The sequence below is a fragment of the Apteryx rowi genome, unplaced genomic scaffold, assembly GCF_003343035.1.
Source record: "Apteryx rowi isolate R43461 unplaced genomic scaffold, aptRow1 scaffold_116, whole genome shotgun sequence".
In the NCBI taxonomy this organism is placed as follows: domain Eukaryota; kingdom Metazoa; phylum Chordata; class Aves; order Apterygiformes; family Apterygidae; genus Apteryx; species Apteryx rowi.
The window spans coordinates 1,342,936-1,370,528 of record NW_020447375.1 but is presented as its reverse complement, the minus strand read 5'-3'; the positions used below and the strand labels follow the sequence as shown (position 1 = coordinate 1,370,528).

The 27,593-nt window shown below is 41.9% G+C and overlaps 1 protein-coding gene across 2 annotated transcripts in view; it reads left to right on the top strand.

The window, feature by feature from the left end:
• The window catches only part of PCDH15 (protocadherin related 15), a 293,502-nt gene that overhangs the window by 128,434 nt on the left and 137,475 nt on the right, over positions 1 to 27,593 (top strand). For both annotated transcript variants that reach the window (XM_026081044.1, XM_026081033.1), the window contains exons 10-12: positions 15,419 to 15,625; positions 25,172 to 25,306; positions 25,712 to 25,861. In XM_026081044.1, the coding sequence (XP_025936829.1) occupies positions 15,419 to 15,625; positions 25,172 to 25,306; positions 25,712 to 25,861 (492 nt within the window). The remainder of the gene's footprint in view (positions 1 to 15,418; positions 15,626 to 25,171; positions 25,307 to 25,711; positions 25,862 to 27,593) is intronic.

Here is a 27,593-nt window from a genome sequence, read left to right as displayed (position 1 = left end):
AAATTTGGCGGCCGTGTACGGTAGCACATTACATCAATTAAAAAAAATTCGATTTCACTGGTCCGGTGATGCATTCTGCGCGCCTAAACAGCAAGCGCTGTAGTTAATGGAAATTTTTAGAGGCATTAGTAGGTTCATATTGCTGTGTAATATGTGCAGTCAAGGGGATAATAAGTAAAACTCTCAGTATATAAGAATGATAATATGCCACCTGCCAGAATAATAAAAGTTTTAATGCTGTGTTGTTTGGGGGCCTTTTGAACTGGTCTAACGCTTCAGATTTGTACCAGGGAAAACCTTTAGGTTCTCGCGTTATGTATTTTAAAGTTTGCGTTTTCGGGCCGCGCTGAGGTCGTCGCATCTGAATCTCTTTTATCTGGAAGGGTGGCGCGAGTGATGTTCCTCTTCCAACAGAAACAACGCTGTTTTTACAAAACTCGCTACGTTTAATCTTTAAAATATTCCCTCTGATATCGGGCGATCAACTTTTTTTTATTTTTTTTCCCCTGTCAAAATAATATGGAGAAAGTGAAATGGAAAAAGCTGGCGGAGTCGATACRTGTTTATTAGCGTGCGTGAAGTAAGGCTGGCGGGAAATTGGTGCTCTCGTCTGCGGTATTAAAAAGAACCCTGCGTCTCTGATGAATGTTTAATTCTCAGATAGGAAGACAATCGAAAAAGCAAAACTTTTAAATAAGAAAAGCTGGCTTTCRGCCTCCCCGCGGTCTCTAGAAGTTATTTGATGAATAAATAAGAATTTTAATCTTCTGTTATAGAGAGAATAGGGGTGTGCGAGCCCTGAAGCGGAGCTGGGCTCTGCAGCGGGGCAGCACGTTCATCCGCCCCCAGGGAAGCCCGTCGCTTCCCTGCAGAGCAACGGGGGCTGTACCCAAAGAATAGGTATTTTTTTTATTTGCAAAACTGAAGCATCCATGTGGCGGCTGCAAGGCTGTCAGAATAAGTATGGTTAATGCTGTATCTAAAAATGCAGCGTCTCGGAGGCTAACTCCAAAACAYGTAAACCTATGAATCTGAGGAATTGTGCCTGTCCTTCCTGTTCACCTGCCGTTTCTTCTGTTTCTCAAAATTGTTCCTCAAATGCAAAAAAAAAGAAAACCCCATGAGAATAATTCTTTTCTGCCATCAGCTCCCACTTTTGGARGAAGTTTTCTCTATTTATATAAATAGACATCTTTACACATGCACACGTGCACAAACACATTTTTAATTGCAGTCTGAAGATTTAGGTCCATCAAGGCAGCAACTGCATCTCTTTGCAGAGTGGACARCCTCGGGGAGTGGACAATCTCGGGAGCAGGCAGTCCTGGTTTACAAAAGGTAGTTGCTAGAGAAATCAAGCCAAAGCAACACGCTTTCTGCTCTCTCAAAGGCTCAGGAAAATAATGCCTTTTTTGATCGGGAGCCTTGCTTAAACGTCTCCTGATATTCTCAACAAAATAATAAATCTATTAAAATTGCATTTGCTTCCGCGTTGTTCCCGCGGCTGCTATCTTTGCCCTGAGGACAACGTTTTGCGATAGGAAGGAATGCAATCGGTTTGTTCCCAAGTAAAGTTAATTTTACCTCTGATAACTATGTGCTTTTGGAAGGGCATATAGCTGCTTGGAGAGTAAGTCAGCAGCTTTGCTTCTGTTTTGGGGGAAGAAAAAAAAAAAGACCATTATTCTGTAGACCTCTGATAACTATGTGCTTTTGGAAGGGCATATAGCTGCTTGGAGAGTAAGTCAGCAGCTTTGCTTCTGTTTTGGGGGAAGAAAAAAAAAAAAGACCATTATTCTGTAGACCTGAGACTATGTTCTTGTTGTTACCAGCTCTGAAAAGTGTAAGGGAGCTTTTGATTTCTTTTCGAAGCATGTGTACCATGGGGAGGGGAAAAAAAAAAAAAAGGAAATGCTGATCTAATTGATGCACTCTGATCCTTTTGTATTAGAGCATCAGTTATTTATCAGTCGGACAATATAACCTGGCAGCTCTATTAAAATCAATTTCAAAAGTGCATTGAGCACCGAAGACTGGATGTGCTTWGAGAGCCAACAGAGCATTAAGGAATGGAAACGCTACGCTACCGAGGGATTTGCCACATCTTTAAAGGCCAGATTGCGAGAAAATTCCTCGTGTCGAGCATTAATTCGCTCCCTAGGCACTCGCATGGCTTTCCAAGGAGCCTGAGGATAAGGAGTTAGACCTTGCCGCGAGGGCTATTAGTCCAGCCCAAAGGCTGCGTATTGCTCTGTGGTATCCGGAGAGTTGGGGGAAAATTGTCACTAGCAAATCATAGATAGTTTTTGCTCTATTGCAAACCCCCCCCACCCCCAACTTAATTTAAAAACATCATGGTTTCTTAGATTMTTTCAGTGTCTTGTAGAGCAGAAAATGAGCCTCCTTTAAATAAATAAATACGTAAATAACAATGTAGTCTACTGCAAGCATAGGAATTTTTGCATCTCTGTTGAGACCCTAAAAGGTCCTACTAAAGACACTGACATTAATGCAGAGGAAAGTTTGTAGCGTAGTGTTGGGACGTTTTATTTCTTATTAGAGAATTAATCACACCAGCTTTTAGCGCCGTAAACGTTACTGCCTCTAAAAAATGAGTATTCAGGTGCTCAGAGGATAAGCAAAGAGYAAGTCAAATCAAAAAAATTTTTAAAGGACTAAATAGAGAAGCTCTTGGAATATTTCAGTCAAGCTGCTGCAAAAAGCGTACGTTAAACACACGTCTTCCCATAAAGACAAAGCATCCACTCGTGTGCATATTTATGCAAGCACTTAACGTTTTTTATGAGTCATTGTAATTCTGTATGTCAGTTGAATGTTTTCTCTCTAACAACAAAACAGAGGAAGGTATTGAGAAGAGGGTTTAACTCAAATGCTATGGGAAAGTGGCATCGGGTTTATTACAGACAGGTATGTTGCAAACAAAGCCTATTAAAAAAACATGCAACTTTTGGAGCTTATGGTTGTTTTAAGTGACATTTTAATTCCATCAGGTTCTTTGGACTAAAATCTCTCCCCTTCTGATTTTACCTGCTGAGAGTAAATTGAATAGTTTTTGAGCCAGGGACCATGATGGAAAAGTGATACGGGAAAGTCCCTCAATTGGAACGTGGTAAGGACRAAGGAAGCCTAAACCAGGATAATCTATAATTGCATGAACAAGGAACTTGCATGTTATGTAGGCTGGGGATCCTAAAACATCTATTTTGTTAGCAGCTGTTCTATAACAACCTCATAATACATGCTGGAAGTCACCTCTGGTTCTCCCAACACCTAAATATTGCAGTGGCTTGGTATCCAATAGGTAAGGGAGAATCAAGGTTTCTGTGCATTCAGTATTGTTATAGAAGCCGTAGGAGTTTTAAAAAAGACTCCGGAAATATTTTGAGGCTACGGAAATATAAGCATACCTTTTCACTTTTTGGTGATATCTCTCACTCTATGTTATTTACCTAGAAAAAGCAATGCTCCCAAATTTCTGCAGCGTGAGGAAAATGCATGCATATCAGATTCCAACTCAGAGTAGGAATTTTATTTCTCTTGCAAGAATTAGTCTCCTGTTTTTAATGGCATGGGGATACTTGCATTAACGATTAAAAAGAACTGTTGAATATTGTAATTTGAGATTGGAAAAACAGAGGAAAGTTGTTCACTTCCAGTACACACGCACATACTGGGAAAATTCAATTAATAACATAGTTTTAAAGTATGTTTTTGTATGATCTGTACAGTTAATTCTTAAACCACTGTTATATTTGTAGTCATGCCAGATTCACGTAAACTGGACATCTCATTAAAATCTCCAGTTATATTAAAGGAGGGGAGGAAAAAAAAGAAGGAAATAAGCTTCCTAGCCTCAAATAACATTTGTAGCCTGAGTTGTAATAAGATTTCTCCTTGCATCTGAGGGTTTCACAGCTCTCGTGGAATAGCTTCTTACAGACTAGAATTGCTTTGCGTCACGGTCGCTTGGGTCTTTTGGTGCCTTCTCAACACTGTTGGTGGCAGCAGCATACTTCAGCGCTGGGCAGCAGTAGTGCCGAATATTTTCAATAATGCCGTTCTAGAATATTTTTCTCAAAAGTCTGTTATCCCCCAGTGGTATTTCAGTCAGACTGGCATTAACCTCGTGGCAGGTAACACCATAGCCATTCTGTAGCGGCGTTCCATTTCCGTGTTGTTTAGGCGGTAGCAGAAAGTCAACGCGTGGTGGCAAGAGTTTAAAAAACTCTTAGAAATTCCAGCGTTACAAGAAGATTGGTTTGGGGACCCRTTCTACAAGAAGTGATGTTTCCAGCCATACCATCTACTTCGTTTACTCTCCAGCCTTGCAACTTTGAACRGAGTGCGACTTTCAATTTTTAGAAGGCGTTTTTTTCCAGTAAGTTGTGGCATTGAGATAGGATGTAACTGGCCAAAGTATGTTTGAATAATTTGGGGTGAGCCTGAATTTGTGTGCCCGTTATCTGCCCACCCCRATAAGTGGCCGGCCACTACCCCCTTCCACTGGAGGCCACTATGGATCAGGGACAGATGCTCCTGGGTGCRTGTGTTGGCTGTTCCAGTACAGTTAAGCCGGCAGACTTTGCGATATGCATGGTTTTCGCTGATGATGGATCTCAGCAGACAGGACAGAAAGCGATACTCTCCTGCCGCACACGCTGGAGGTTAATTGGTTTCTCTGTTCCTGTTGGGAACTTTATTGATCTGTTCTGGCCATTGCTCTCCGGGCTATTGAGAGCTTTCCTGGATTACATGAAAAGAAGCGGGCATAGCTTCAGCAACTGTCTTAGGATCAAAATGCGGATAAATGTGCACTTGGGAGGCAGAAAGTAAATTGGATGTATGTCACGGGKTTTTTATGATATATTCGTTGAACAAAGCTTTTTTCCTGATCAGAGCGGAGGTACAGGGAGACACAGAGTGTGAGTATGTTTTACCAGTCGCTGGCAAGTGCAGAGGGCAGGACTAAGTGCTTAGTTTTCTTATGAAGGAGGTAGGCCATCAAGCACAGTGCTCTGTGGGGAGCCCTGTGCTGTTTTGAACTTGGGAATGATTTCAAAGGAGGTCGAAATGCTGAAATAACCAACTTTGATCCTGACTTCTTACAGAATTACAGAATGCCTGAGATTGGAAGGCACCTCTGGAGATCCTAGTTCAACCCCCCTGCTCAAAGCAGGGTCAGCTAGAGCAGGTTGCTCAGGGCCACGTCTGGTTGGGTTTTGAATAACTCCAAGGTTGGAGACTCCATGACCTCTCTGGGCGACCTGTCCCAGTGTTTGACCACCCGCACTGTGAAAAAGCTTTTTCTTATGTTTAAATGGGATTATTTGTATTTCATTTTGTGCCCATTGCCTCTTGTCCTGTGACTGGCCACCACTGAGAAGTGTCTGGTCCTGTCGTCTTTACACCTTCCCATCCGGTATTTGTACGCTTCAGTAATATCACCCTGAGCCTTCTCTTCTCCAGGCTGAGCAGTCCCAGCTCTCTCAGCTTCTCATGTGAGCTGCTCCAGTCCCTTAGTCATCTTTGTGACCCTGCTCCAGTCTCGCTCCAGTTTGTCCGTGTCTCTCTTGTTCTGGGGAGCCCAGCACTGGACACAGCACTCCAGATGTGGTCCCGCCAGTGCTGAGTAGAAAGGAAGAATTGCCTCCCTCGACCTGCTGGCAATGCTCTTCCTCATGCAGCCCAGGATGCTGTTGGGCTTCTTGGCCACGAGGGTGCATTGCTAGCTCTATCTCAAAAAGGGCAGAGGAGAACTGAAGTAGGTTCAGATCAGGGAAGGAAGGATGAAAATATGATAGATAGTGACATGATTTTAAGAGTGAAGAGGAGTCAGTAGTTGACTGTCTTTTGCAATGCAAGAAATAGGATTTATCACATGAAGCAAGCAGGTGGCAAGTTCAAAGCAGGCAAGAGAAGGTTGTTCTTCATCTAATGTAGTTTATCTGTGGGATGCTTTTGACAGCCACTGCTGGAGATGCTGAAAGTTGACACTGGGGGTAGGCAGAGGCTGGGCAAGTTCATGGCGGAAAAGTCCACTGGTATAAGGAGAAATCCAGGGTACCTGTGGTTCAGGAAATCTCTGAGCTGCAAATTGTCGGCAGCCAGGAGGTTGCCCTGAGAAGCATTGCTGTAAGCTTCTTCCGTGCTTACCTTCTCTAGGCTTCTATCTTYGGCTGCAGTTGTAAACAGGATTTTGCACTAGATAGATTATTGGTTTGACCCAGTTTAGCTCTTCTTGCGATCCGCTTTTCTTACGAGTTTGGTATGGTAGCAGCCCAGGAGAAGACAYGCACCAGTTGAGGCTCACTAGACTAGAAAGCCCTGGACTACTGCTGCAGAAATTGTGCAGAGTCCATGCTTTTTGTGGCTGGAAAAGTCCTTAATTATCTGACCCTTTTCACCACTTCAAAAACTTCATATATGCAGTATTTTTTTTTAGTTTTTATATGTCACCCTCCAACTCCTTTCATGCCATTTCTGTCTCTTGGCCTCCATGTACTTATCGACCTTTATTTGTCACCTTCGTTCAGGTTAGCTGTAATATTCCTCTGTCTTCCAGTGTTTCTCAAAGAATACATTTTTCTGTGTTTAAGAGGATTTGTGCCTATTCTTCTTTGGTCTTCTAAATTTTTCAGTGGTTGCAAATAGAGATTTCAGCAAGAAGAGTAATGCCTCCTTTACTTTGGTTTAATCAATGTGACAAATACGTTAGAGTTGGAGTATATAATGTAAATATCAAGACATTTATCACTTTGAACTGCGTGTGTAGGCTGCAGTGTTGAGAACTTGAAGAAAGCTTCATAGTGAAGCTATGGAAATGSGTTGTTTTTGTCTCTCTTGAGCTGTGACTGGAGACGGTCTCATCTGATGTTCTGGCGCAAGGGTAGAGATGTTAACATCTGTAATGGGAAACATCGAGTGGTTGCTGTGTCTTCGAATAGGCTGTGAGCCRAACAAATGAGAGCACTATTGTGCCCATGGCAAAAGATAGAACAAAGAATAGAAGAAATGTATTTTCGTTAAACAGTCACTCAACCCGCTTTCTGCCAATGAAGAAATCTTCAAAATCATTGGCTTGGTGGAACTGCAATGCATCTCCTGTAGGTATAAGTACGATAACTGCATTTTACCTTGGCTTTTCAAATGTTCCTCCCTTAAGTGAACTCAGTTATATTCAGTTACTTCCTTGGGCTTATCACTATCAAAAAAGTGTAGCCAATCCAAATAACCTGGAAATTTCTGTTCCCTTTGAGGTGGCTTTTTTATCTTTGTTAAGTGTAATGTGGTGGTGAGCTCCGAGGTAGAAATGAAAATCCGAGTGCAGAGTGAGGTTTGGTGTTCGAGAATAAGGAAAAAAAGGTGCAGGAAGACACTATTTAAAAACCTTTATGATACATGGATAAATTGTTTCTTCTTATGATTAAAAAGTCAGTCTTTCCCCAAAGTTACCAAATACCGATTTCCCCCCCCCCCCCCCCCCCCGTGTTTGACAGCATCTTGGAATGGCAGATGTTTTCCTTGCATTTAGAACATTAAATCACAGATATACATTAAATAAGACTAGTGACTATGAGTTAAGACTGACCCTAAATTGTGTTGTTATTCATAGAGCCACAGAAAGATTAAAATCCACAGCGAGTAAGCTCCATAACTACTTATATTTACAGAAATATCTGCATTTCCTGTCTGCAGTAAAAAGACCTTTTTTCTTTCATTCTGTTCATCACTTAGGACTTGATATAATCACTTTATAGTTGGCATTTTCTTTAACTGAAGGAAGAAGAAAGAGTTTTCTTATTTGGRAAGGTGGTCACCCGTAAGGATTACTGTTCCTTGCCCACAGTGTCATGAGCCCTAGTGATACTGAAGTCACTTATCCTTGACACAAGAAGGAAAAATATATGTTTTGGGTGGGGGKTTTTTTCCAGCCTGCTGTCTAGACACATTATGTGCCAATATCATTTCAGTGCCACATCACAAGCTTCACTGACTGTAAAGTCAGGTTTCTTCCATGTCTGAAGATACTCTCTGCTGCTTGTCCTTAAGCCAATTTTTAATCCATTTTCATAGTTCTTTCCTTATGCTGTACTTTCTGACCTTGTAAATTAATCCAGTGTGTGATATACAACCCTAGCGCTTTCCCTAAATCTTGATAAATTATGTCCCTAGTCTCACCTTTATCTTCCAATTCAGTCACAAACTCAAAAAATAGGAGCAGCTTTGTCACACTTGGCCTTCCTTTTCTCCATCTGTGCTGGCTGCTCCTTTTTTTAATTGCATAGGTATAAACGCTATATAATATTTCCATGTCCGTCACAGCCAAAGTCAAGTTTGAGYGTCTGAAGCTCCTGGACCTTGTTCTTGTCTTAAATAGAAGACCTGAACTGGCTTGGCTGCAGGTCTCTAGTCCTACACCTTTTTGGTGAGCTATCAAATGCAGTTGCCAGAGGCTTTTCCTGACTTCTTTTGCCGTATCTCTTGAAACATTAGGCTGTAATCGATGGTAGGGAGCACAGAGGGAATCTGCAGTCTTAGTGAAAGGAGATGAGCGCRAGACTGGAAGCAGTTGCAGCAGTTGAGTTTACGACGTTTATGGTTCTCGCTGGGATGCTTGCGAAAAAACRGCAGATAACTGGACCACAAAAAAGACCTAACTTGACCGAACTGTTGTTATAGTCTATTGGAAGCTCTCTTTATCGTCTGGGTTGTCTAGCGGTAAAGTTTTAGCATGTTTCTTTTTCAGTGGTACTTAAACGGGTGTATCAACTCCAAAACCAGTATTGACTTCCAACAGCAAAAGAAGATCTGAAGTTATTTTTCCGAAAAGCCAAAAGTCAAATTATAGATATGTTATGAATCTTCTTCAAATATCATTCTATCCTCTGGGTTTGCTTTACATGGACCTGTAAGTATCTAGGATTCCTTGCCCAATTTTTTGCATGGAATTGTAGGTATGACAGTGCAGGTGTTTGGCAAGCCTCAGTCTTAATCCCAACAGTTGTGTGTTGGGGTACAGTTATCATCACTGAATTGGAAGAAATAAAAAATACGGCGTTATTGCGTGCAGCTAATTCTAGGTAAGCTGTTTTTTGAATGTCTATGAATCAGTCTAGCCGTAAGATTAAAAAAATTTTTTGAGAATTGTATTTATACATCAAAGAAAAATTTAATCTGCTCATGGATATTTTGTGAGTGGGAACAAAATGTGGTTCAAGCACATTGTTGGCTCTGAATTATTTACTCGTTTCCGATGCTGGGTCCTGCAGGAAACAGAAGCAATGATTTGGTCACGTTTTAAAAGAAACCCTGTCCAGAAGCTAACCTGGTAGGCGTAGATATAATAGGTTTAGGTTAATAACTGTTCAGAAGCACAAGGAGAGCAATGTCTCAAAGCTACTTGGTTGAATAAAAGGATTAAGTTGCCCAGGGAATTGAGAGGATTTTGATAGTGCAGAGCAAATGACTTTGGGACCTGACCGCGGTTAGCAAAGCTCCGGTTTCGAGGAAGAAAAGACGACTGTGGTGGCACTAATTTCAGCAAATCTTTTGGCTGTAGAGTGCATGGAAAAAGATTATTTTGATGGAGCAGATTGTTTTTTCCAAGAAAAATTCTTTGGGCTGATATTTCCATGATGCTGTGTTTAAAAAAGCAGTCACATAATCAGAAGTGTAAACTAGACTCTTTTTCCATTAACATTCATCAATTTATTTTTGCACTTTCTCCTATTTCAGACACTGTTAGCCCAGTTTTATCTTGGATGGTGATAGCCTGCCTTCATTTTTTTTTTTGGTTCAGGTGGTCTATGACAGGTTGCATTATTATTTTAGACGCTATTTTCAAGCTTTTCCTCACGGTGGCGGAGCGCATCCTTTTCAACAGGGTGAGAAAAGGGATATGTGACTTTTAAGACTTGCCGGAAACRCGCTGTATTGTGGTTTTGCGTGGCGCCAGATTCCCTTAGCAAATTGATGGGGAAAAAACTGCAAAGGGCTATGGGAAAGTTTAGTATTGCTGCTTATAATATGGTTGTGTTCCCTTTTGCTGGTGTGTTTTTTCTCTCTCCCTGACCCAAAGACCGTGCGTGTGTAGGGGGCATTTCCAGGGGGGAGCTGAGCAGGGGGATTCACTAAAATTCTGCTGCCGTGCATGTAGTCACCAGGGATTTTTGGGAATCTGTGCATTCAACCAGCTCTTTTATTGCACTAAGGCAATATAGCAAACATTTCCTATATGCAGCGGTGATTGAATATCGGGTATTTGTTGACCCCGGTGTTACAATAATCTTAGTTTGACGGAATGCCAATTTAAAGAATCCTAAAGTGAATATAACACTTCTGGCACTTTTAAGATAATCTAAATTTGGTGTACGCTCCCGTTACCTTCCTTGGATGCTGGGCAAGACCTTTACGGGCAAAGCCTGGGGCGGAGAGCGGGGTTAGGATTGCCTCTCTGCTGGTGCCGCCTCCGGAGGTAGGACAGGTAGCTGGAGCTCTGCAAAAYGAGGATTGCTCACATCCCTAGGCTGCCCGGGTCTCCGGCGCTCCTCCATCCTCCTGTGGGAATGAGCATGGGAAGTGGGGAAGATGCATCCGGAGCGCCRGGACAGCTTGCCCCTGTACCGGTGTCCATCTGGAGCTGGTTGTGTCACCAGAGGAGGTTTCCTTCACCAAACAGACCCCTGCCAGCTTATGAAAAGAGAAGAAGGTGGTTTTTTAAATTTATTTATTTATTTTCTCTGTGGATTCAGGGAGTCTTTCACATCACTTTCATTTCTCCTTTCGTTTTGGGACCGGTTTCATCTAATGCTTTGAGTATGTGAGTTTAATGGTGTTTTTCATATTGAACGTTTTTTCGAGCTGGTAACCTGCCGAGTTGCTCTTTTGCTCCTCGTAGAGGCTCTTTRGCGAGACTGCTTTCGTTTCATCTCTAGTAGCCTGCCTTAAGGATAAAATTACGTGTTGGCTGCTACAAATACCTGCAGTTTGCAGATTTCTTCTGCAAGTTCAACGTGGCATTCGAACCGCTCAACCAGCAGATTGCACGCACTTCTTCGCGGCGTATTACTTAATAAATGTAGCTAAACGTACTTGATTTGAGAATTATTTAACAGTTTTCACATTGTTGTGCCCTTCCTTCCTTTCTTAGGTTCGCTCATCTAAAGCAGCGGTTGTCCACAGTGTAAACCTCTGTTCTTTGCGCGTCGTGTGGGTAGCGTGAAGGGAACCYGCTGCTTTTGTATAGATAGCTTTCATAACTGTGCGAAAAAGCAAAAGTTTTCATTTCACTGTGTGTCACTGTGAAGAAGTCTTCAATGTACATTTTTTTGGTTTTTTTGTTTTTTGGAGGTTTTTTTTCTATTAAAGCTTCCTCATGGCTCTGTATTTTCATTTTCCTCTGTATTAAACAGCCTAACCAGGTTCATTGCAGCCTGCTCCCTCCGTGGAAGAACAGTGGAGGTTGTTCAAGTCCATATAATCTCAACTACCCTTGGTAGGTTTGCAGGTTGATGGTAGAGTAGGCTGTTCTTAAGGAGAACCCGGGTCTTCTGCCCAAGTCCAATGGTCACCTGTATCTTAACCATTTTTGTTGATCTTGCGTATGGCAAGGTTGAGTAGAGCTAATAGCGAAGGTTTTCTATTATTGTTAGTTTAAAAAATAAATAAATAAATTAGGCTGTCTTAAATATCAGTGGCTTTCCTTGTGAAAGAAATATTGTCCAGGAAAAAGTATTTTAGGAAGCAGCGGTGCTCGACCCGAGGCCAGCAAGAGTGTTAACAGGACATGAGAAAACAACTGCTTTTGCTCCCAGCACCGAATGCCTGAAACAAATTGCCCTATCTAGGAATGCATCTCATAAAAACAAGCAAACAACAACAACAAAAAAAAAGGGAGAGAGAGAAATACAATTTACGGCTGCCATATAGTTTTTGGAGAATTATAAGCAGCATGCATCAAARGCGCATAAACTGTTCCCAGCGTTGCTCCTGTGAAGGTGTTTACATAGCATATGGAGGCAAGGCAATTTTTCACGTTTGTATAAAAAATTCTTTGCATTGAAGAGAAGAAAAAGAAGTGACTGAGAAAAAGATTTCTTTGAAAGATGTCGATTAAAAGTAAATATCTGTACCAGCATTTTACTAATTTCTGTTTTAATTTTCCATTTGATTTGTTGGACCCCCCCCCGTTATGTGCAAAGCCTAAAATGAAAAAAAATTGGTTATTCTCATGTTCCAGTGGCTTATAACAGAATGACTCTGGAAAAGCCTCATAAGAAAACSGGCAATTTTTTTTCTCTTCCAAATTTCAGCTAAATCTTTTCAAAGATAAAAAAGGCTTATATTTGTCTTCCTACTCTTACAGATATATGGGCTGGTTTTTAAAATGTGTAACAATGTATTATGAGGATCCGAAAATACGTATTTCTCTTTACAGAGATGATGATTTATCTTTTTTCTGTTCAGAAAGATTCCAAATTACACAAAAGGATTTGTGAAGTGATAGTACTAGTGTGTAAAGCAGATTAAAAGTGAGTTTTAACCGGGGCCCCACAAGTAGGTGTGTTGGATTAGAAAGGCAGTGGTTTGCAGAAATTTGTCAAACACACTGAAAACATTAAAGGAATGGGCACCGGGAGTTTGTTAGAATTTCAGCACTTTTTTTTTTTAATAATTAAATAAAAATAAATAATTTAGAAAAGGAAAAATTTTAATTGGAGTTAGTGCCCACTGAGGAAGGAAAAAAATATATATATTTTTATTGTGATTGTGGACTCCAGCACCTGAAATTCAAGTCCTGTTTTAGGAGCCTGCATCCTGCTTTGTATCTGTCTATACGTAATTTAGAGCACTGTGTTTTTCTTCCCAGAGACACTCCAGGACCATGGTGATGATGCAGTAAACATCCTGCTCGGATGAATTTTTTCTCTTTTAGCCCAGGATGGGGTCTGCGCTCGCTCCGGCTTTAAAGCAAGGCCATTAGCGCAGCAATTCAAGCGGCTCAGGCGGCTGGGATCCTCTGTTCTTTGCGTTTTCCTTTTTTTAGCATCTTTTCGCAGCAGTTGCAAGGCATATGCAGGTCTGTTTGAAGGGAACACGCAGCAGCTCCTAAAACTTTTTCTTCTGAGAGCAATTTATTTTTGGAAAAGAGTGGAAAAGAGTATTTAATGATGCTTGGTGATATAGCTACTTATAAAATAGAATAGGATCAATGTGCATCTTTGGTTCATATGCCAAAGCCGACTTTTGCTGGGATCATTTCCATGTATATATAAAGTATGTTATTTTATGCCAAAAACTGTCCATATTGAGACACATCTCAAGTTTTATGCTCTAGCAGGTCAGTAACTAGCGTACTTTCAAGAAATTTTGATGGCGTTTCCTTGTGAAATTGTTGGTGCTCTGCTGAATGAAAACAAATTTCAAGTGTAAAAATTTCAGAATAAATCTGGCGTCTGTCAATTATGGGGTATGTTCAGCCTTAGGAGTCACCTACCTCGTCTCCAATACCATCACCAGCTACTACGCTGTTGGTTTTGAAATGTGTTGCTGTTAACTTCTGCAGGACGGGGATTTCCCCAGGGGTGGTTGAGCGCTGCTCTGTTGGACAAAATTCTGTGCAATTAGGAGGTTTCTAACTCACCGCTAATAAAACTGCTCTCAGTGATCAGCATAAAGGCAAACTGTTCCAGCTAATGTGGACCTACCTCTTCAGACCTGGTTGGGATCACCCAGAAGCATGGGTCTCCTCTGGTGGACTGGTGCCTGCGGTCCTGCTTTCCTGTTAGGTGCTTTATTTCAAGAAAAATCGAAACAGCAGGAAGAAAAGAATATTCTTACTCTAATGTGGTGGTGTAGTAATTGCTCGAGGCAAATATGGGTTTGATCACCGTGGTAGTATCCTGTATCCCAGAAGCAGGCAAGGACAGCAGGAGATGAAAACGTTGCCTCCTGCAGCCCGTTTCCTGAAATTTTGACATGCGGGTGCAGTGTCTAGCAAAACCCCCCAATTTCTAAAGTAGGGTTTGATCTCTCTAACAAGAATTTTGATAACGTTTGCACTTTTTTTCTTTTTTTCTTTTTTTAACTGGAAATAGAAGTGCTTATCACCATCATCCTGTTGCCTGGTAAACAGCTCAAACCTTTATACACAATTAACATTTTGCAGGCAAAAAAGAAACACCGAAGAAGAAGAAGAAGAAGAAACAAAGAAATAGCTGAAGAAATCAAAATTGTGGGTTTCCAGAAGGAGGCTCCTCGGCTGTAGGAACAGCCCTTGAAAAATGAGCAATTAGTTGTTTTTAAAATGGGAAATATCAAAATGAAAACTCTGGGAACAAAAAAGTACTGTTAGCAATCATTTTCGTTCTGTTCCCTCTTTCCTCTGAAATATTTTTACTCCTGGGAATTTTAGTGTACAGAACCTTGCCCCCATCTCTGCGGAAAGGTAATAGCGCAGGAGCGGCAGGAGCCTCGGGATCGCTGTGCTTCCAGGTTTTGGAAAGGAAGCCCCAAGTATCGGAGACCATTGGACAGCTCCGTGCTATTGCCCTTCTGCCAGGACACAAGCTGTGCCGCAGTTGAAGCTGGTTACCCTTTATAAATTAAAAAGCAAATTGGTTGTTGTACTCTACTTTCCTTTTTTTATTTGCTTTAATTAGCCATTTAAGCAATCATTTTAAAAAAAAAAAGCAAAACTGTGGATTTGTAGCAAATTAGCTTGTTATTTAATGAGCAATTAGCGTTTTTATGTTTGGGAGTTTTGCAAAGATCAGGTGAAGCTGTACGAGCGAGCAGTGCCATTGAAAAGTGAGGCCATGAATTGAAATAAAGAATTTTGCTTGAAATTCGAAAGTAGGCAAAATTAAAATTGCACTTCTCTAACATGAGCAAGATGGATGTTTGGGATTTAAAAAAAAAAAAAAAAGGAAAGAAAAAAAAGCATCATATTCAGTAGATATGCTATCCCAGTAATGTATAGCAAGTGCCATCTGTCCATAGCTGCTGTAGTCGTCTTTGGGCTGTAACTCTGGTGGTGGTGGTATCGGTGTAGGTGGTGGTTACATTGTACATTCAGCAGTTTCCAGTTTTCTTTTATCCTTTCAAGTGCAAGACATTTTTCAAAACTTGTGATGTTGATACTTTAAGGCACAATTTCTGCTTGTACCGCGTAGCTTAAGCATTTCATTGTGACTAATTAAAAAGTCGTTGTGGCTGAAACTCATTTTTTTCTTTCTTATTTCCTAGCTAATTTTTGATATTTCTTTTTTGCCTGATGCCAAGTTTCAAAATAGGGTGAACTGAATGACATAGTAATTCTTAAAAGTAAACCAAACCCAAATACTGTTTGCAGTATCTGAAAGCCTTTGATAAATGATTCTTTTCTTTCCTGTTTCAGGCTGAACAGGACAATGGCCACCCTCTTCCTGCCTTTGCCAATTTACACATCGAAATCCTCGATGAGAATAATCAGAATCCTTATTTCACGCGATCGATGTACGAGGGCTTTATCCTCGAATCCTCCCCAGTGGGTACCACCATCTCCGAGAACCGCAACTTGACCTCGCCCTTACAAATCGTAGTGTTGGACAACGACGTAGAGGAGGTAGGTTTCTCTCCCTTTTGCAGGCGCCTACTTGCATTTACGTTTTTATTGTTGGTGAACGCTTAGCATGAAGGGAAAAAAATCAGTTTTGTGGGAAGGATGAATCTGCAGCGGGGCGTGGGGAGAATGGGAGGGAAGAGGTCAAAGAGGAAGGACATCTGGGCACACCAGAAGGAAGAGGAATAGGAGAGCTGGACGCCAGAAGTTCAATCCATTCTTTGCTCTGCCCAGATTTTTATTTTAACATCCCTCGCTGTAAAAATTGAACATCTTCAGAAGAGTAGTGGCCTGAATCACACTAAGCCTCTAGGGCTAAGTCTTCTGCTCTCCCTGAGGCTGGTTTCATTGCGTCTTTTTATTGAGGTTTCTTTCTCCTCTGATTACCATCATCTCTCCGGCTTGTCCCTTCACTCTTCTTTTTTGTCTCTGTTCTTGCTGGTTTTCTGTTCTCTTGTTGTCTTCAGGCACCTAAGGAAGTTGTAGGCATGTGTTTTGTAGTAATATCTGTAGTGTGCAGTGATTTTTTTATTTTTTTGGTTAAAGCTCTTGACCTGGTATTCTGAAAACCATCTTCTGTTTGTACAAGCTTCACTTTTGATATTGCAATTTCCTTGCTTTTGAGAAAAATGAGACCGTTGCCACTGAACGATGCTTCCTACAGCCTTGTCTGCAGCAGAGCGATTTACTGTCCCAAGAAGCTCTTCTAAAGCCCAACCTCATGTAGTATTTCTCTCACCTAGCCATTAAAATACCTCAGGCAATTCACTGGCATTCAAAATAACGAGCTGGATAGACGCATGGGAATAGCTGAGACGGCTTTCTTGGGGCCTAGGTAAAAGATATGGAATAAATGCACGTGTCAGGCATCAGCAGCTGTGCTGACGACTTCTCGTACACGTGCAAAATGCCGCTCTTCAGCGTTGCCTTTGTTAAAGGTCCCTCTATAGCACACCAGCGTGTTCCCATGCAGTTATGTCAATATTTAGATACCGAGTAAGGGGGTTCATTGATAAGCTTATCTTTGCAAGCATTATAAATTTCGACGTAAGCGCCCCTAATATTTCTTGCTGCTGTAACTATCTAACGGCATAACTACCAAAAATAGCTGTCTGATCTGCAGCAGAGATGTAAAGGGAGGAGGAGGCTAAAACAGCTAAAATAATCTATGTCCAAAGACAATGTAAAACAAGTTTATCATTCTTGAACACAAGTTGATTGCGACTCGTTAATCCATTTCCATGCATCGATACAAGTAGGCCTTTAATTTGATATCTATGGGAAGGGACCATTTGGGGACCTAAAAAAGGTTCTTAGTGAACTTAAAACTTGGTTTCTTCACTTTTTTTTGGATATTTTGATTAGATAATAAATAACTGTAGTTCAGTTAAGCAAATCACTGAAAATCTAGTTCACTCGCGCTGCACAAAATTGGGTTACAGCCAGAAGTATCCCACTGAACACTTTCAGTATTTCATATATTAAATCAAATGCTTAATATTTGTACCATCCACAACTGCCAAGTGTTTTTGGCCTGGGAAACGAAACAGCGTAAAGTGCTATTAGTTTCCTTCAGTGCAATGGACATTGGGAGCAATTTTCAAAATGTATTGCATAATAAATTACTGGTTCTTCTGGGTTCATTACAGTTGAAATAACCTATTAGAGTATTTCAAATGAAACTTGGTTTACAAATCAAATTTAAAGTGGAGTAAGGGCTTTCGTTCAAACATTCAGGTGTCTCTGTGCTTCCCCGTAGCACGGCAAAAGTAGCGCTGGGAGATCTAAGTGGCGAGTCCTTAAAGCTCGCTGGATCTCTTGCTTTTATTTATTTGCCTGGTTTAGTTTCCTGTTCTGTCCCCTTTCAAACGGAAATGTTTTCTATTTTCAACAGAAATGAAAGGTTTTTTTCAGTTTACATTTTCTGCGTAGCAGAGAACTAAAAACAAAATACAAAAAAACCCTATGAAAAGCAGATTTTTGTGGGATGGATTTGAGGGATGTTGGCCAGGAGRAGAAGCCGCTTTGTTGTCTGTGGTTGGCATGTGGTCTGATTTGCCACTGAAATTATTTGGGAAGGTTTCAACATCCCAAAGTAAAATATTAGTTAACCACTACTGCATTGTGGTGGATTTCCCCCAACCTCTGATTTGTTTTAAAAGAAAAAAAAAACTCACTTAAAAAAACAGAAATAAATTACTATACAGGAAAGGCTAATTTGATAAAAAGTTCTGAAGTACGGTCAAAGTCTTAAGAGAGGAAATCTTACATCATAACAAATATACTTTTCTAAACCATGACAAGATATCATCATTCGTTTAAGAGCAGGAGATAAAAAAGTGGACCGTCTGCCAAAGTATCATCGCAACGGGTTGCAGAGATGTGGCAATTTGATATATATCTCTCCAAAGAACTTAGAGACTAGTCTTCAGCTGGCGATTAATGGTCCTCCAGCTCCCCAGCCCCCACACAGAATCATTTGAAGCCGGAAGACGTCCTCGCTCAATATCCCATATGTTATCCTCATGACTTGGCAGCATTTAGGATACATGTACCTTTTAAAAGGAGGTCTGACCAAGCCAGCAAAGCTGAGATTCATCTGTACGACAGGTTTTTTTCTGTCTTTTGCTCCTCTGCTGGAGCTTCAGGCTGTCCCATGGTGCTGCTCTTGTTCTGGTGCCTGCTCAACCTGATTGTGGAAACATGTTTCTACGTAGAAAGGCAGTCAGAAAGTATGTTTTGCTCATGCTTGTTCCCGTGTTCGAGATGAGACCTCTCGGCACCATGTGCAAAATTTAATTTTGACGCCCCAAAATGAGGACGCGATGCCTGGCCCTGCTGAGACAGAATGCACCGGGGGAGATGGGATGAAGTGCAGTCTGGCTGGTGGCTCTCATGTTTTGTCCTTCTCCTTGCTGCTAGGATGGCTTTATACCTGCAAGACCTCTTCCCATAAGTAAGTGGGGGATAAGGGCCATAATTGCTCGTTACTAAGCCTGGAAGGTGCAGGGAAGGATTGCTCGCTCTCCTGAACTCCTCAAGGAGTTTGGTGTCTCATTCGGTGAGCATATCAGCCTTCTGTCCTTCATAGCTGCACGTTTAGTTGATGCTCAACGGCAAGCCGATCTGCTCCTACCGCCCCAGGAGCCCAGTGGGGTGAGGACCACCGGAGGTGATCCATCCCTTGCCGGGATGCGGTGACGCTCTCTGCCTACGGAGACCCACCTGCAGACACAGAGATGACGATCGGCCTCGTGGCTGTCGGGACATCGCCCGGCTCACGCCAAGCGCAACCCTTTCCCCTTCGGTTAAACCGCGCAGGTGTAACACAGACGTAAGGGAGCAGGGCGTTGGGTTTAATGCGGGCGTCGGAGTGATTCACGCGGTGCTTGTACCCTACGGACGGCACGGGATTTCTCTCCTGGAGAGGCTGCAATCGCCTGAGCAAGCCAAGCGAGCTGCAACGATGGGCACCTCCTCCCCATGATTAGCTGGTAGCTCACGGTGGGTTAGTGAGCACCCGTAATGCTCATTAACTTCTGCAGCTCTTAAAGCTTTGGTGGCTTCGCTTGTAGCTTAGTAAATTCAGGCATTTACTAAATAGAGATTGCTGATAAAAGAGTCAACCTCTAGCCCGTTGATGCTCGTGAACGTGGTTTTCCAATAGTAACGCCGTGACAGTGGCCAAAAAATGTAATTGCGTTCAGCCTTCTAATTGACAAATCGGGTTTAGATTGTAGCTCCTATTAAAATAACTCCCCGTCCTCCGATAAGTGAATAGAGAAGGTGGTCATCTTAACTGTATATGCTTAAAAAACGCCCTCACATTCCAAGTTTAAACCCTGTGAGAATTATAATACAGTCCTATTATCAGCCTCCCAAAAATTAATTTATTGAAGTGACATTGCAAACAGACCTTCAAGTAGAGCTGCGCTGCCAAGTGCCGATATAATTAAGTAGTCTGTTTAAATGGCATAAATTAAATTAAGCCGCAGGAGTACCTTAAGGCCTGAGTAAACTGGAGCTGAGATGAGGAATTTAAAGGGTATGATCTGATAGCTGCTTACAGAGAGCTCCCCAAACCTACCTACTTTGTTTCCGGGGGAGAATACTAATTTCTGCTGCTCTGGTTTGCTGGGGCTGGGGTAAGCTTCTGCACGGTAACAGCCTCAGTGCCTTCTGTGCTGAGCCGTAGCTGAATCACTCTTAAAAAATAATAATATTATTATTATTATATTATAATAATATAAAAATATATATAAATTCATAAAACATTGAAGCGTGCCATCACGTGTTGATGAAAGCATCCATGCGCTAACCCTGCTGCTTCCGCAGGTGCTTGTGGACTAATGCACGATCCCAGCACGGCAGAATACGCCTCGGTTCGGTTACTGCTTCGGTTTCCCCTCTAGATGCTTTCCTGCTAGGCCGTTTTCTTGGTTTATGCTTCTGCTGTCTGGAAAAGATAAGTCAAACTAGATGGTTGCTCAATACCCAGGTGTCTGAAGAACTTATGAGAAATTTAAAGGAGCAATTGCTTTGCATAAAGGTATCTCGCTAGCAAACAGAGGGGACAGAGCAAAGAATGGATGAATGGATCAAGTTTAAGATGTAGCTACAAATTCGGGTTATGGATTTTCAATGAAATATCCAGTTAAGGAAAAACAGCGAGTTTTGTATTCAGAAATACTGATGTATTTTTTCTTTTGCTATTTACCTAATTGCTCATATCTTTCACCGTTACTGTTTGCACTTGTTTTGAAGCAGGTATCCTCTTTAGAGGAGAGCTCTCAAAATAAGAATATCCCTCTATAGCACTTTGGCACTCCAGTAGTMGCATTACAAAATTTTAATTCAAGAGTCATTCTTTCTAAATGTAACAGTCCATTAATACCTTATTAAAACAAACAGGGGAGGCAAGGCAAACAGTCTGCTTTCTCTAGGATTTATAATAGATAAATGCTTTCTCTAGGATTTATTTCTCTAGCATTTATAAAGATGGGTCATCTTTTTTTCCTTTCTGAATCTTTCTTTTCCACTCAGGAGGAGAAAAAAAACCATAATAATAATAGTAAATGTAATGCTGAATTGCTACTGTAACATTTTATTCCTTCCCTGATTCACGTAGGGTGAATATCTAATATTTTTCGCTTCTGAAGTTATTCTTCCAGTCTTTCAGAGATCCTTGGAGTCCTCCAGGAATTAGTCTTTTGTGTATCTGCCCTATTTTACAGAAATGCCATGCTAATTAGCGGGAGCACTGAAGATGCTGGCGTGTTTTTTTTTTCCTTGCCCTCTCCCAGGAGTAGCTCACTTGGGTGAGGAACAGAAGATGATCTTTCAAAACGTCTCCTTTGGCTCTTCTTTCAGGGAGGGGCATGTCCCTTTGCTCCTGAACTTGAGAAGGTCTGAAAAGCGATGCAGCTTTTCTTTACAGTCGCAGTTGCACCTCCACTCTTCCTTTTATTATTAACTAAATAACTAAATATTATTGAAATATCTAAAATAACTAAATATTATTTAAATGACTTTAAATAAAAATGTTTAAGGAGGAAGAATTATTCGTAGCGTACCATGGACAACATCTTCTCAGACTGGCTTGCCTCCCCCAATTTTTCATTCAGATTTCTACTTTTACTTGTTCTTCTCCTTGGGCTCTGTTGATTTAAGCAGTTTTAGGGCTAAAGACAGCATGGAAACTGCTCAGGAGGCTGCRCTTCAGGTTATTTTTGTGATATTTAATGGTGATGGTAATAGTACAGTTGTAGAAAAAGGACTCCAGGGAGGAGATTGCTGTGTCTGCCTTGTCTCATCTGTCCACGGTGTTGTGAACCTGGAAGACCCTCAGCAGCTTCTTCATCAGGCTCTGCAAAACCAACCTTCTGCAAGTTAGAGAAAAGAAACAGGGTTGGTGCTGACACCTTTTGAGTACAAAACCCGTTATGTGGGACTGAGAATCTCACTTGTTTTGGTGTTGGAGAACTCTGAAAATCTTTTTTTTTTTTTTTTTTTTTTTCCAATGAGAGAGACAAGTGGAAAAGCTTTTTATACTTTTGCCCAGGACAGAGGACAAATTCTGGAAACATCATTCATCAGTTAATTGGGCCAAAGCTATCTGTTGATGTACCCACCAGCTTGACCCTCTCCCGTGGGTATTTCAGCGCGGATGGTCCTCCAGCCCGAGTAGCGATTGTCAGTGCCATCCCTCAGGCATAACAAAACTCTTCGGCCCCTGTCACCGTGGCTTTGCACGTCCCTAACTCTTAATTATTGTCCTACCTCACGTAGAGTGACCATGCCTGTTAGTAACTTGTGTATCCCAGACTCATCTTTCTAGCCCCTCATCTCGGGGAATGGGAACAAGCCCAAGTCTTTCGCCCCCCCCAATTTAGGCATCCTTACAAGAGCATGACTGCTGTCTGCTGGTTAGCTATATTCCTTCTCAAGATGAGAAAGCTAGAAATCCTAGAAAACATGTTTTTCCATACCTGTCTGGCCACCTACCAGGAGTCTCCGATTTCCTTGTGGTCTGTGGGTTTATCAGGCTGGATGGCAGGATATTTTGGTCAGCCCAGGCTCATGTTGGCCTGCTTCATCCCTTTCCACGTTAGGACGTGTCTAAGCGAAGTTGGAATATGGATGATGATGGGACGCAAATACACATTTCGGAAAGGTACCTATTTTGGAAAGTTTCCATATTATAAATACACGTCCTCCRCTGTTCTTCACAAAGGACTACTCCATGGTCTCGTGCCCTTGTCTGCGCTGGGGAGCCTGTGACAAAATATTCTGGTTTTCAGTTCTTTTGACTGTTTTGCTCCATGACCGGCAGTGGTTTGTGTTCACGGTGTGGAGGGGACTAGGTACTGCTCAGCCTTGGTAGAGCTGGTATTTAGCAGCTCAAGCAAACGCTCTCCTGCTTTGAAGTGCCCTCYGATAGCTAAATCCCTTCTGGAATTTGGGGTGTCCTTTCGCATATCTGAGAAAGGAACTTCAGTGCCGTATACTCCCTCTGCCAAGTCCTTTGGGATGTTCAGATGCATCCTCGATATATACGTGTACCGTTGCTCGTTCTCGGCAGCGTCGTGCGCAATTTTGGCGTCATCTTAGGAAATTCTTGAAAACAGTTTGCTTTGGTAAGAGCAGCGAGCTCCAGGGGGAGGACAGGGGCGGCAGCAAGGTAATGTAACGTCAGTGCAGGATTGCAAACTTTCAGGCGCTTCTCCAGAGACTTTTCAAGCAGAACAAACTCAATCCCAGGCTTTGGTTTTTTTACTAGAGCATTGGAACGCTTTCTGCTTCTCAGCTTGTTGTATTTTTGTTTTTAACAGGGTTTTTTTTCCAAATGTACTGCTTTTATAATATCCATCAGTAGCAGCTTTGTGTTTCTTTGCTTGTATTCATTTTGTTGTGTATTTTTTGCTTTGTAGGTTGCGCCAGGTGCCATTCCTGTAGGTATTGGGTATTATGCTTGCAGAATGATTATTTTTTTCTTTAGAAATGCATGATTTTTTTTGTGTGTGTGTGTGTGCATGCGTGATTTTTTTTGTGTGTGTGTTTTTCTTTCAAAATTAGGTGGTGGGTTTTTTCACACTTGGAATGCTCCTTGCAGGTTGCACGTGTGCTCTGTCGTGTGGATTTGGATCCTTTTCTGCTTCGAATCTGCTAAACAATTTACCGGCGATCAGCTAGACTACCCAGTAGAGCAGCGGGGAATCACAGCGCTCGAGTCCAGGGCCATCTAAAATAGTTAAAAAATAAAAAATAAAAATCTAAATAACGAGGGCAGCGCTGGTGGGTTGTTTCCCACGGCTGTGTTCTCTCCCAGTGTTTGTCAGAKAAAGCATTCATGAGTAAGTCAAGCAGGCTTTCTTTCAGCAGAAAACGTAATTAAAATGTAAAAACCTAACAGTGCAAAGATTAAGGAAAAAATTGCTTTGCGGGGCCGGTATGCCCAGAAGAAGTGGAATCAGGCATTGATTGCAGCAAAGGCRAGTTGGCTTACGCATTGGAATAAAACATCTACTAGGGGGACAGATGACCTGGAGAAGGGTAAGGGGTTTCCGTCACTGGTGTTTCCTAAGAATAAAATTAGGAAAAAGCACTGCTCCTTTGCGTTCAAAATGACATGGCAAGCAAGAACTGGCCTCTTGTAAATTAAAATTTTAGTGTCTACAAGGTGAACAATTGCTGGCAGTCACCATCCCTAATTTTTCATTGGAAAAAGAGATTACCTTTTGCACTGCTAGTTGTAAACTGAACTTTAATGTTGCTGGCAGTCAGCGTAGCTGCAGCGAAGCTTTAGGCAATAGCAAACCAGGCGTTTGGAAGACTTTGATAGTTCTTTCCCGTAGCTTTCAGCAACTGAGAGGGTTTCTCATTTAAATAGTATAATCTTAGGCTTCCAAAATGTGCTTTTTAGAGTATTTTGGGTTGCAAAAATAAATTTCTCTTTCTCCTGTTGTCCTGATCTATCCTCAGAGCGGTTTGTTATGGCGTCGAGCACGGTGTTGCAGGTAGTCCAAGTGCTTAYGCCTGCTGCGTTATCGGGATTCAGGAACTTTTCCTTGGTCTGTTTACTTTGAAAAGTCTTTCTGCAAAGTTACTTAGGGAGCAGTGGCAATAATAAGGGAATGCAAGCTGAACTGCTGGAAACATTTTGGATTCAATTTCGGAAAACGTTTCTAGTAGAAGAGCGTAACGCTACTCTGTGGAGAGTTTGTTAGATTTAGCTATTTCTAACTGTGTTGCGTGTCTTGCTGTGTGTGCAGGGGGGAGTCATATAGGGTTACGTTGGAAAGTCGCACGTAAAACTATTTTTCTAGTTGTATTTTGGGCAGCCACTGGATTTTCTGCTATGTTTTATTCATGCTGCTAGCCCATTTGTTCCTCATTTCTGTTATTTTGGGCTGTTAGGGCTATTTTTGCAGGCTATTTAAAAAAAAAAAAAGTAGTAGTATGTCTCATGTTACTTCCTACTGAAAACTGTAGTAAAGTTTGTTTTTTTTTAACTATTGTTTTGATCTGATCAATTAAGAAATTCATAACATTGCATCAATACACTGTGATTTTCACATAGGCATAAATGAAATCTCTGAATAGCGCCTATTTAGCTGCGTGCTGCAACGTGCGCAGTTAGCTTCGCTGCGTCAACTCAACTGTTTTACTGCTGCGTTCGGCAAGATGGGATCCTTTTTTTATTGTTTTTAATATGCTTTATGACACAGGCTTGAATCTGCTTCCTTCTTACTGATAAGGAACCCTTGGCTTTAAAAGTRTCTTTTTAAAGAAAATGAAAAAGCACCTTGTTAACCTGGCAGATATAGGTATTTACTTACTGTTTGGCTCTCCTTAACCTGTAAAGGATATTTTTGCTACCTTTTTCCCCCCTAAGAAAATTAGGTGCTGGGTTTTTTTCTTTCTTTATCTTCTTCTCTCCAGACTGTCAGTCACAGTATTGCACTTTAAAGGTATATATAATTTATTAAAAAAAAAAAAAAGGATTTATAATAAAATATTTTATTTTATTTTATTTTTTGCTCTTCAAAGACGAAGGATCCTCAGCTCCATCTCTTTCTCAACGATTACACCGCGTTTTTCACTGTGACTCCRACTGGCATAACCCGCTACCTCACCCTGCTGCAGCCCGTGGACAGGGAAACCCAGCAGCTGTACACGTTTTCGGTAAGCGAGCCGCGCTTGGGCACCCATCCAGCTTTGTTCACAGCAAGCCTGGACAAATCCTTAATTCAGCACCATTGCAGCTTATTAAAATGCCCCGAGGAAGACRAGGAGGAAGGATGGATGAGCAGCAGCACTGCCAGGTGGTGCTGGAAGGCTGATGTTGGCGTGGCAGGATTCAGACTACATGGGGGTTTGGTTTGGTTTTATGCTCGTCGTTTAGTGGTTAATTTTTTAATTCAGGCCTCACTGCACCTTTCTGGGGATGGAATTCRCTAGCAAGTGTAAGCCAAAATGAACAAGTCAATATTGCTTTTTAATCGTTATACTGTATCTTCTCGTCGCTGTAATTGCCTTAAGGATATGGTGTTGAAACGTGTTCCCGTTCTGCTTTTTTTCTTCCTGCAGATGACCGCTTCCGACGGCGTGCAGGAGAGTGCCCCAGTGACAGTCAATATCGTGGTGATTGATGCGAATGATAATTCCCCAACTTTCTCCAATATATCATACAACGTCAAGGTTTATACAGACATGGGGCCCGGAGAAGGCGTTATAAAGGTAATTTTAATTCTTACCTTCTGACCAGACCTGAACCGTCRCAGCGTGTACCGTTTTCTCGCCCGTTGAAACTGGAACCAACTCAAATGAAATATTAAAAATGGTTGGAGGTTTATTGAAATAAAATAGTGTGTGAGATCGTGGAAACAGTTCAGTAGAACRTACCCAGAGATGTTTTATCGTGTGATAAAACCTTTCAATTCTTTATAGAAGCCGAAGTCGTTCGCTTGTGGAGCAGCTGAGCAGTGAAAAATCTGATGAACGCTAGCCCAAAAGAAAAGAGCGGGAGAGAAACAGTTTAATGCTTGCGCACAATGATTTATGTTCGATTGCAGGCTTGAGGGGTGAACCTTGGTTGCACCAAAGTTAATGGAAAAACGCTTTTATTTGGGKGTAATCGTCCTAAGATCTCAGTCACGCTCCTGAGCGTTTGCAGGTAGAYGGGTGAGAAGACACGAAGGTGTTAGTGGAGGGCAGCATCCAAGGAGAATTCAAGGCAGTAGGACTAGTCAGAAAGAATTCATCAGCTGCCCKCAGTAATTAAATACTACTTTTTTTTTCTTCTCTAATCAGTAGCTAAGCATTTGAGGGCAGCAGTGATTTAACGACGTTAGGAGAGAGCGCAGTGTCTGTTCCCATGCGGTGGGAGCTTGGAGGACGCCTGGGGTGGACCTGCAAGGGGTCCCTTCTAGAGTGGCAGTTYGCAATTGGGAATTCCTTGGGGAATTAAGGCTTCAGCCTTGCCCAAACTAAAATTAAAAGCGRCTTGGAAAATACGGGAGCCCTGAGAGTCCTTTTTTTTTTCTTCTTCTTCTTCTTTTTTCTTCTTGAGGTAGCCACCAAGTCTGTGGTGCCAAGAGGGCTCGTGGGTTTACTTAGGCCAGAATGGTGGTTAGCCATTTGTTTCTGCTTTATAAATACATTTTCTTTCAAATGGAAAACAGGCATCCCATTTTTTTAACTGTTGGTTCACTGATTTTGATGATATACTTGGCTTGTTCTCTATATGTGGAACTGACTTTCACCCCGTAACCCCACCTCATCGCTGGTTTAAGAATTATTTCAGTTTATCTCCTGTGAGACGACGCTCAGCTAGGTTCACTCCAAAGGGAAAATGACCCAGGGCGGATAAGATCAGTCCGTAAAACCGCTTCTTTTAATCACAGAAAGTAGGTTAGAAAAAGAACAGCGACCTCAGTGAATCTGTGTATATGATAATAATTTACGCATAAGCACTGGCTTGCACTTAGCTGTCTACTCAGGCTGTACTTTCAGAGATGATCGAGGTGTTACCTTTATGAAGTGTGTCGTCTTTCTCCAAAAATGGGACTTCTTAGTCTAGTATCGTAGCGTAATTGCTCTCAGGCAGTAGCCACTTTTGCTTTTACTGTCCTGAGGGTAACAAGGAATCGAGAAAAGCACAGATAACTCCCRGTTTCCGCTCCCTTCTCGTCTTCCTTCCCGGGAAAGCATCGCTGTCGTGGCGGTGACCTGCCTCCGCTCGCCGAGGTTCGGAGCGGGAGCCTTCTGCTCCCTGGCTTCTCGCGGGGTGGCTCTGGCTGTGCCGTTGGGCTGTTGCACAGAGTACTGGTTTGGAGAGGTGGTATTTAGATTGCCCGCTTGGAGTACTTGGGAGATGGTTTGAGACTTTGGCCGAGGAGGGTGTTTCATCGGTGATGGTTTAAATACCTGCACGTACCGTCCTTTTTCAGCTTGAGGATTTCCTAGGCAA